The 11389-nt window shown below is 33.4% G+C and overlaps 1 protein-coding gene and 1 long non-coding RNA gene across 3 annotated transcripts; one reads left to right on the top strand and one right to left on the bottom strand.

Annotated features, from left to right (window-relative positions):
• The first annotated feature begins 472 nt into the window (after positions 1-472).
• LOC139891667 (uncharacterized) lies at positions 473-3655 on the top strand. 2 transcript variants are annotated; one of them, XR_011773769.1, is made up of 9 exons: positions 473-645; positions 785-856; positions 1123-1207; positions 1314-1383; positions 1485-1569; positions 1834-1952; positions 2085-2325; positions 2630-2685; positions 2809-3655. It is a non-coding gene; the product is annotated as an uncharacterized lncRNA (long non-coding RNA). The 2 variants fall into 2 exon arrangements; XR_011773768.1 differs by having other exon boundaries at positions 1834-2325.
• Positions 3656-4034: 379 nt separating this feature from the next.
• LOC139891669 (NAC domain-containing protein 71-like) lies at positions 4035-6109 on the bottom strand. Its single transcript, XM_071874656.1, has 4 exons — positions 5691-6109; positions 5009-5286; positions 4639-4926; positions 4035-4431 (listed from the first exon to the last, which is right to left on the bottom strand). The coding sequence occupies exons 1-4, from the start codon at positions 5845-5847 to the stop codon at positions 4192-4194; spliced, it is 963 nt and encodes a 320-aa protein (XP_071730757.1). The 5' UTR covers positions 5848-6109; the 3' UTR covers positions 4035-4191.
• Between the last annotated feature and the right edge of the window lie 5280 nt (positions 6110-11389).

Here is an 11389-nt window from a genome sequence, read left to right on the forward strand (position 1 = left end):
ATTTATTTTAATTATATACTTTATTTATTTTTAGTTTGTTTTATTTTATTTTATTTTCTACTACTTTTTGGGTTGGAGGTCCTCTTGGAAGCAATCTCTTTATCCGTCGAACAGAGAGATGAAAGACTTTCTCTACTCTTGTGAGTGTTTCACTCGGGGTGTTGAAATGATTTTTCTTTTCTAGGATAGAGGAATGATTGTCTATGACTCACCTTCCACATACCTCACGCATGTAGGATTGGGCGTGTTGTTGTAGTATTATTATTTGCATAATATAATATAATTTAGTATTATATATTATATACAATTATTTGCATAATATAATATACAAGTATAAAATAATTTAGTTGTATAATGACACGAAATGGTAGGTTATAAACTAGTTATTATACAAATTACAATTAAATTAAGTTTATGACTCCATTAAAATCGGGGTTTTAGAATTAATAATACCAGTTCACATATCATCACCAATTTGAAATCATTTACAGATTACGTGTCTACTGTTCTCCATCATCGTGAAGCTAAAGAAACAAAAAGCCATCACTAAAGTGAAATTCGTTCACCGGAGTCAAATCACGATCGTGTAGTCGTAGGTTGAATATTATATGACAGTGAATGTGTATATATTACTTCTAATATCAGGTTTGATGCAGTCTCATTGTGTAATATGTAGGTCTGATTTCTCTGTTGTTAATCGAATTGATGAAAGATTATTACTTGCGTACACATCAACCCTTTATTTTGTTATTGAATTGTTGATTTTTTTTCCTCCTATTTTTAGGGTTCCACTACTGCGTAGATCATACAACTGCGTCCTCCCTACTTTGAACATGTTACAACAAGTTGTTGCCAGGTAATTACTTACTATTCCATGAACTCATATTTGGACTCTTCTCAGTATTTCATTATCATGACTTTCGTACACAATTTACTTTTCAAATGTAAGCAACTGAGTACCTTTGTTATATGTGTTTAAAAAACATAGGTAAGTAATCAGTAATCACATATAAAATTGTAGTTATCGATCTCACATTTTTATGTGAATTTCTTTTTGAAGAAAATTTGTGTTTATATTAATATGTTTCAATGTTTCATTATTAAGTGGTTAATATTTTGCAGATAATTTTCCATCAACATCTCAAGTTTTTGTGGGTCAATGATCCGGTTATAAGGTTCAATTCTACGTCATCTTCAGTAAGTTCAGGTTGATAACCATTTCTTTACTCATTCATTACATTTGTTTAGCCATTTCATTGCATATCTGTATAAAAATGTCTTTATGTTTAACTTTGAGGGTTTGTCATTTGAAGTTATACTCTGAAGTCGAGCATGATCCTTAATCATCCAAGAACGATAGCTGAGTATCGATCCAACCTTTTGGTTTGTTTTCTTTTATCTTTTTATTTTCTTCTGCAAGTTGTTTGAATAGCAACCCGTTTCACTTAGTTTCTAATTTATAGTTTGGTCACTTGATTTTCAAGATTATTTCGAAAAGCATCCTACTTTACAGAACCGTTAACCGTGTCGGCATTTTACAAGTTCATCTTTAAAATCCGCATTGAGCAGGTTGGTTGACAGGGCAAAAACAGGTTCATATTGTATTTGCAAGTTAAAACATATGGGTAATAATGGGTTGGGTCGGTCTAGGTTGAACACTATAAAGGGAAAAAATACTTTGACTAATTACCTAATCAGCCCATATATCCTTGCTGCATTAAGGGGTTAAAAGTGTTGAATCCATCAAAGATCGATATAGCGTGCTGAAAGATATATACCATATACGTTATTTAGTATGTTCTTAACAAATTTTTACTTCAAATGGTTCTGCAGATCTGCTGGATAAGAGTCTTTCATCGAGCATCCACTACTTTGTGTGAGTAGTAGTTGTATTTCGAGACGATTCTTAAATGTCGTCATTTAAGGCCATTGTAGGTAATTATTAAAGAATGGTAAGTAGTTTCGTGCACTGATTATTTACCTTATTAAAGATAAGAATGTCGTCGGTTGGCGAGTTTTAAATAGGAACAGTAAATGATAAGTAGTTTCATACAATGATTATATACCTTATTTACTCATTGTAGGTAATATTAAAGACTGAGTGTCCACAGCTTGACTTTTACGAATTGTGGTTAATAAGACCAAAATTGATCATGAAAGTTTTTTAGATATAATTGATTTCACATGAGAATATTGATTGACACGAGGAGATTAAATCAAAGGCGGATTGTTCAGCTTCAGGGACAAGTTCGTGTTTCACGTGTATCCAATGAAAGAGACAGCAATTGATATATACCTCGAATAATCAACATGACTATAGTTAAGGTAAACACGCATGATCTTTATTCTAGAAAAATGACTTGTCTTTTTCTTACGAACTCCAGGTGAAAATTCTTATCTTTTATTGATGAAAATTCAAGTAGGTTATTCATTTAAAATAAGTTGCAAGTGAATTTGTTCGTGTTATGTATCGCTTGAGACAATGCATTGTAATAGTGTATAACATAGATGAACATCGTGGATGTTGCAATGTTTCTGTTGTTCGTAATCGTTTTATAAGGATGTGATACTTCCTTCTTTATACTTTTTTTGGCGTGTTGATACTTAATGTCCCTTTCTTCAAATGTAGATACAAGAGATTGAAATCAAGTGGATAAGCTTTCAGGATTGCTGAAGAAACTCGAGGTATGAACACACGAAGACTGAAAAAGGTGACAATAAAAAACATCTACATGTAAATTATCTCTATTTTAGTAGTTTCTAATATCCTACTTTCATCATTTCGCTGTTTGTGTTACATTGTCAAAGCTTAAGGGAATGAAACATTTGACACCGGTGGTGCTTTAGATAAGTTGCTAACAGTCAGCTAAGTCTTGGCGTTCTTTATCAGTTTAATTTCACTTATTATATAAATCGATCATATATTAAATTCTTTTTTTTTAAACTAAGCCCGCGAATTCGCGGGTCTTTAACTAGTTTACAATAAAGAGTTTGACATTAATCTTTTTTTAAGTTGTATATTTTTTAGTCTTTCTCTACTACAAAAAAGGAGTTTTAAAACCGGTTTTTGAAACTCTTGAAATCGGTTTTTTAATAAAAACAGGTTTCTATTCTTTACATTAGAAACCTGTTTTTTTAAAACCCGGTTTCTATTTTTTTTTTTTAAATTGTAATCTTCATCCTTGATTATTCTCTTTTCTGCAACATAAACAACATAACAAACAAAACATCTTCGAGTTTCTCTGTTCGTTTTTCGGGTATCGGTCTCTGGTCGTTTCACATTTTGAGAATTTTCTTGGCCCTAGTGATTCGGTGGTGCCTATCACTCAGCCTGAGGATCCGCTGTTCACAAGGCGAATGCTATGGTGCATGATGTTGAGGCCTAAGAGGTGAAAGATATAATGTTCAATAATGGGATATACAAATCACTGGGTCCAGATAGTTTCACAACTGAATTCTTTAAAGCGTCATGGGATGTAGTTGGGTGTGATATCAGGACGTTATGTGTAATCTGAAGGCTCTTATGTGTTGCACTTTACACATAAATTACACTATGTGCAATACATATGTGCATGTTAATAACAGCCATAATAACACCATGTTTTATATGCAGCTTAGTCATGAATGTGTCCATTTTGCTTTATGTTATGGGTGATCTCACTTTCTTACAGGATTAAGATTTTAATATATACAACTATGAAATCTTGACTTTATATATCTAAAGTGTCCATTTCATTGCATCCAAGATATCGACTACGATTTCGTGGGGATATAAAGCAATTTAGTTCTGTTTTCAGATATTAGAATTCTAAGAATGCAAAATTAACCAAATAGAACCAATGAAGTTATGTTTTACCAGTTTTGGATAAATAGACTAACTTGGTAGCAATGTAAGCATAAAATGGGATGAGCTTTTTGTGCAATTGTGCATGCTGATAACTTATAGTAGCGAATTAGCAATGCCTTTAAAGACAAGAAGATATATAGTATTTTACAGTAGATGGCTTCCATAAAAGAAGCTTATACAAGCAGTAATAAACTCTACTCCTGGTGGCAATCGATAATAGTGATCGATACTCAGGGGTTGTTTGTGTATTCTACTATCAAACATCAAGTAATAATAAAAAATACAACATATATAAACGTATTTGTAACTCTATATAATCCCAATTTATGTCTGCTTACGGAGAATTAAAGGTAAAACTCATACGGAAATTGATCTTTGTTTTCAAAGGTTTCGTTTCTTGAATATGGTGACATGAATCCAAATTGATTTAGATCATCTGTCAGTTCAAACTCCTCTGTAAAATTTGAGTATGATGAACTTGGTGAGATCTCTAATTGATGATATGGTTGCCATGGACTCATTGGGTTTAGAATGTCGTTTTGTGTGAAATACCCAAATTGCCCTTCTACTCCTTTCGATTGTTCCTGCATTACCATGATAATGATGTTAAAACATTGTATCGTGATACTAGATAGATGTGGTAATTTCAACCCATTTCTTTGAATGTTTTATAGGAGTGGTTCAATTTGATCCTTTAGTACAATTGACCCATATAACCTACTAAACCGTTTTTACCCATTCTACCACCCCGCGTGATTATTTCTAAGAATATTGACCCGCATGGTCATTACCTTTGAAGAATCAAGAATTAAATCAGGTGAGACCCAAAAGCTCGAAGGATTGTTTAGGCCCGTTGATGAAGTTGGTTCGTTCTCTAAAGTACAAGTTTTCTCATAAGAAGTAAGAGGAGTCGTTAAATTACTCTCGTCGCCCATACGAGTCCTTGTTTGTAGAACCAAAGGCTCATTGATAATAATTCCATCAGAATTATTCCCAACTTCCTTATTTTTCGGTTCACTTGTCACATAGCTTGTTTTCGTCACATTTTTTTTCATCACACGACACAAAGCAAACGGGCCCTGTAAATTCAACTAATTATTAGCCTCGTCGCGTTTAATCTGTTAAATAAAGGAATTATGAAACAATATTCAAGATTTTTACTTGAAAACTTGGTGTCCTGGGAAAATCATTATCACATAATCGATACTCATGCATTATCCAATCTGTTCGATCACCTAATGGTGCTCTACCACGATAGAAAACTAGGGTTTTACGATACCCTGCTAAAGAAGATTGGCACATCACTTTTCGGTCTTTGCCTGTTGCTTTCCAGTAACCCGCTTTTGTTGCTCTATTTGTGCGTGACCCATTTGGGTACTTGCGATCACGTGGAACATAAAAGAACCACTCCATATCGCGCGTTGGAAGGAAAGATTTTTCTGTAATCAACACACCAAACAAAAAATATATATACCATGATTAAAGAAATATCCATAGATGCTTTAAAAATTGAAAAAGAAAAGATTCTGTAACAAGATTATAGTCTGAAAAGTTTCATGATCTTAAATCAGTTATCTATCTTTACATAAAAGTAAAAAAGAGTCATTAAAGCTTCAATATCAATCAATTGAACTAAATGAAGTGGCTTTTGTTATAATAATAAATGGTTTTTCTAAAGAAAGCTCTTAGAATCATTGATAACGTGCATAAAAGTGTTATATAATTAGATAACCGTTATTTTAATGCCAATTGATATGTAAAACACATTTATTTTTGATAGCATTAAACGGATTTTATTAGAATATTCCAACAATAAATAATAGTTCAAATGAATGAAGCTCACCAGGCAAATCCCATGGATCAAACTTGTACAATTCAATAACCGGAATCACTTCAAGTTCGATTTCAAGACCTTCAACTTTCCGTTTAAGGTAATAACCAATCAATTCTTCATCGGTTGGATGAAACCGAAACCCTGGTGGCAATGATGCACCTCCCATAATACTTTACTCTAGAATTCGAATTTACGGAATATATAAATGTCACCAAAAGGAAAATATAATATAAATTAGCTTTAAACAAAATGAGTTTTGGTTAAGTACCCTTGTTATAGGTATTAAAAATCTGAAATATCCAGAAGTAGAAGCTTTTTTCGATACTTAATTTATTTTCAAGAATTGCAACTAAGTTCCATAGAGTGCTTCCATTGTTCAACAAGATCATGTTTTTCAAAAAATTTAATGGATTTTTAATAATCAAAACCTTCCCCCACAACACAAAATACTAATATTGACACAATTATACAGAGAGTAATTATTAAATATTAAATAAAAAAAAAAATCTTTAAAAGTGTAGAAATTTGAATTCGTGTTGATGAGGGAAGAGGGGAAGAGGGGAAGTGTAAGACTTGGTGGGCTTGGGTTTTATATAACATGTGGAGGCAAAAAGTCCAAGATTTATTTAAAATTATTAATTAAATATTTATACTTATATATATAATAAATAAAATATACAATAATATATAAATGTAAAAAATGAAGGAACAAATACACCGAAAGTGAAATGGGTTTGTCTGAAATTAAAATAAAAATTCCACAAAAGGGGCACTGAGTTCACACCTAAACGGTTATTCCCGCCAAAAAGCTAAACGTATTGGCCGTTGAGTTTGTTTTTACAACCTTTATTGCATGATTTATATTCATCATAGCACAATCATCTTAAAAGTTTTTTGAGTGATGACGTCAGTAAAATTATCCGTACACCCTACGTTAGTAAAATTATCCCTAAAATTATATGTACACCACCAAACATATATGATATTCATCATAGCACAATGATCCCTACACCCTTAGAATTATCTGTACACCACCAAACATGTATTATAATGTTGTATTATACAGATCTCTAAAATAATTTTGGTAGTGTATGAATATATGGTGGTATACGAATCACCGTATATTTTGTGTTAAAATGAGATCACCCAGGTAAATGTATTAAATAGTGAAAATAGATTAAATGAAATTTGTTGTACGATAAACTCGCGTTCATTAAATTTGTTGTACGATGAAATCATGTTAAGTTGTTTTGTTTACAAAATATTCTAAGATTAAGATATTATTTAGGAAAGTTTAAAAATGCTATTATTAAGGTGCATAAAATGCTTTAATGTTTTTATTTTTATTTTAAATAACGATAATATTAAAAACAAAGTCTTTTCATCATAAGATTAAAAACACGAAAAAAATAGAATGGGATGATAAATAAATAAAAAAAAAAAAAAAAAAAAAAAAAAAAAGGTTCGGAAGCATGCTTTAATGTTCTTGTTAGAAAAATCATACTTTTATTAGAGAGATATGATGATACCTAGATGATTTTCACCTATTCTATATTATGTGTGACTCGTTATTCTATATTATTTGTGACTCGTTTTACATGTTTTCGTTATCAATTAAAACATAATGTAAACGCGATTTTATGTAGCAGTCTTGAGTGGTTTTACTATACGAGAGGATACATAACGTTTTGTTTGATGTAAGTGATATAAATTCTAATTCATAATCTTTAAACGCTCATTTTTTAAATGGCTTGAATTTCAATATTTTGTTCATAAACAAAAGAGATGGAATAGAGTTCTTCACAAAGTTCACGACAACTTCAATATTTGAACAGACCGACTTTTCGACTTGTACATCGACAAGGTTATTCGTAATTATCACATCATTTGTTTTAGTACTTATGGAGGCGTCGTAACAATGCTCTTTTTCAATCTCAAGACATGAAGAAGGACGATATTTTTGACGCTTAGAGTCTAAATTGAACTTCAGGCAGGTTTAAAACTAATGGAAATTTGATTCTACCATTTTCATGGCGTCTCAAACTTTTTGTTTGTTTTTTTTAACCTACTTATTGACAGGAGGTCCATTCGGAATCAATCTCTCTATCCATAGAACATTGAGATAGATGACTTTCTGTACTCTTGGAGTGTTTCATTTTGGGTGGAGAAATAACTTCTCTTTATTTTAGGATAGGAGAATAATTGTCTACATCTTACCTTCCCCATAACCCATTTGTTGTTGTTGTGTGAGTTTATTTGCTTTTATTTGGATGTAAGTAGAGGATAATCAGTTGTAAATAGGAACGCTTAGCTCTAGAAGCCGTTGTAATGTTTTCTCCATGCCTAGCTGCTTGCTAGGTAAGTTTGGTTTAATAAAATTGTGGTTGTTAAAAATAATAAGTTAAAAGAAAATTAATAATCTGTATATCTAACAAAAATCTATTTCGTTTTTAAAAACTAGTGTTGTATTTGATATAAGTTGATAAGATGCTTCGGGACTAAAAAAATGCAGTTGTAGAGGAGGAGTTGTCTTTTAAACAGAAGTCCAAGATTGATTGGCTTCGTGTTGGTGGCTGCAATAGTCGTTATTTTCATAGCATGGTTAGAGGTCGAGCTCACAGGTCGCGAATCCAAGCTATCATGAGTGATGGTGAGTTTGTTATCGAAGGTAATGGTGTAGTAGAAGCCTTTGTGAAGCATTATGAAATATTTTTAGGTACTACGAGTAATGTTATTCCGATTGTCCACCTGATTGACTCATTTACGAAAGTGGTTCCCAATTACAAGGTTACTTATATGAATCACCCAATTACTTTAAGTGAGGTTAAAGAGGCTATGTTTAATATTGGAATTGATAGATCTCTTGGGCTGGATGGGTATTCGTCTGAGTTCTTGAAAACTTCATGAGATATTGTTGGCGAGGAGGTGTCTCAGGCAATTATAGAGGTTTTAATATGTAACACCCACTGGTTTGGAAACCAGTTATACGATGCGCCGCCCAACCATTTATCGCGCCACGCAACTGTGCTAGCTGGTTTGGGCAGTTTTATTAACTTTTGTAAGTTAAGGGGGTTGATGTGTAAATATGTTAAAAATGAGATTTAGAACAGAATCGGATCTGAGATGTCTCATTTTAACATCCAATTATTCTAGAGAGCTCTTCAATTCTAGTGTGAGAAACTCTAGAGTGAGAAAGGGTGATTTTGGAGAAGATGGTGCAATTCCAACCCGAATTCGAAGTGTATCTTGATGATTGCAGATGCTACACTTCATTTAGTGTATAAGGTAAAACCGCAATCAGAATATATATGTTTTGATTCTTAAATTAGGGTTGGGTTTGGGGTTCTTAGTAATTAAGAACCCTAATTTTGGTGTTCTTGGGTTTAGATTGTCACTTAAAGGTGCAATGCACTCACCACCTTAGGATTTTGGGTTGGCTGGTTCTGTTGGCTAGAAAAAGGGGATTTGATGACGATTTAGGTTGTGTATAACCTTAATTAAGGCAAGGGTTGTGATTTTTCTGTTTGGTGTCAAAATTTGGTGAATTTGAATAAAGGTTTGGAATTTGGGGTCTTGCATGAGGTCACTAGATGAACGGTTATGCGTATGGAATGATTTTGTCTTAAATCATGCGTTGAATTGTTCATCAAATTGAAAGATGACTTTTAAATTGGTAAATTTAAGATTGGGGCTAAATTTAGATAATTACCACATGGATTACATGTGTTAATGGAGTTTAAGAGTTGATTAAAGCATAACCACTTTCTAACTAGTGATTATGGGTCGAACTTAGGTTGGTTCATTTTGGAGTCGAGCGCAATTGGTCAAATTGTGCTTGCTTGTGTGGGTTAGAATTACCACCCGAAGTGGTAATGAGTTGTGTCCATTTTGGTGTTAAAATGGGCAGGTTTGGCGAACAAGGCATAATCTCTCGGCAAAAGGATGGAGGTCATGAATTCTCTTATGAGAATGGGTGATGATATATATAATATGCCTATATATTATATAAGTGGTTACTTGCTCGGATAAGAGGATGGACATCGTGCATAAATGTCATGTGCGTGCGTGTTAAGTTGAGTGGAATGATTATATATGTGTGTACATAAGATGCGGGTTTGGTGGTAGTGAAATGACCGTTAGTCATCATTCACTAAATATCGTTTGTCGATAACCACATGGTGGGTATAGTGTGTTGACCGTTTGTCAGATTCACTCTGAGTCATTTTTCGACGGGTATTGGATGATTCCGGTTGTGATCGAATGTCAATTCACTTAGAGTCGTATGTCGAAGAGAATCGGTGCTTGTAGTTAACCATTTGTGTGTATTTATTATAGTGTTATACATCGTGATATTTCAAGCTTGTTCGTATTTCCTAGATATCTAAGTGCTTACGCTTAGGTGAATGCATGTTCGATGATGTATTTGTGAGGTGGTAATTTATGTATGTACATATATATTGTTGCATTCACTAAGAAATCTGCTTACCCCTTCATTGTTTTCCTTTTTATAAGTACCATTTGCTGACGTGAAGATATCTAGTTGTTAGACTAGATTCTTAGGAGTTGCTTGAGCTCATGGCGGGATTGCTTTGGGATATTTTGACTTCGGTTGGGGTTGATGAATTACTAAGATCATGCTCTTTGTATCGGGTTGGGTTATTGAGTCTCAACTTGTTTATTTATGTATTTGGGTCATAATTACTCTTGGTTGTTGTAATGAGTCAATGGGCTCCAAGCATCATTCCAATTCGATAAATGTTTTTACGTGTCGTTAACCTATCGTGTATTTTATTAAAACAGTTTTTGACTTAATTGATGGTATTTGGACACTTTGGCATTTTGTAAACTGCAGGTCTAAACCTGCATAGTGGCGCGCGGCACAGTATGGATATGTGCCGCGCAATATAAGGCATTTGCGATGTTGAAGCTTAAACCTGGTGCAGGGGTCTGGCTTTAGTTGTATCGCGCGCCGCATAGAAAAGCGGGGCGCCACCCAGTACAACTGGGTCAGTTGACTGTCAGTATTTTCTTAAAAAAAATGTGTGTCATTTTCGAAATACGACTTGCGGGTAAATTCAAGTGGTATCAGAGCATGGTTTAATGGATCTAGGATTCTTACTTGTAGAGTATGATTGCCTAGACTTAAACCATAAGGATTTTTTGCAATGTGTGATTACGTGGAGCATTAATTTGTGCTTGATTTTGAGCCATAAATAGATAGTCGACTATGGTAAATAGGTTGATTAATAGATTGCGTTTGACACCGGTGACAAGCAGTAGGTTGGCTTGTTTTTGTGGTAACACATATATATTACATTATACTATATATTGTGTGCGGTTTCTAAGGGACGAATCCGGTAGCCGGATTCGGTTACTAGGAGGTTTTGAATAGTCAAGTCCTCGCCTACTTCGATTATTCGAAAGTACTAGGAGTCTGCGTGTTTTGTATTGTGGAAATGTCACCCTAGTCCGGGTAAAATACTTTGCATGGCCATGTGTAGATGGTAAGGTACGTAATTGTAATAATGCCTGATCACCATTATTACAACTATATATCTTGACACCAACTGTAACATCCCGCATTTTTTCCATTAATTCATTTTAACGTCCATCTTTTTGTTTAAAAAATAATCTTTCGTCATCTATATTCGTACCTTCCGTTAACTAATGTTCTTAACATTTCCGTTATTGAATTGTAACATCTCCCG

Source organism: Rutidosis leptorrhynchoides, chromosome 2, assembly GCF_046630445.1.
Source record: "Rutidosis leptorrhynchoides isolate AG116_Rl617_1_P2 chromosome 2, CSIRO_AGI_Rlap_v1, whole genome shotgun sequence".
In the NCBI taxonomy this organism is placed as follows: Eukaryota; Viridiplantae; Streptophyta; class Magnoliopsida; order Asterales; family Asteraceae; genus Rutidosis; species Rutidosis leptorrhynchoides.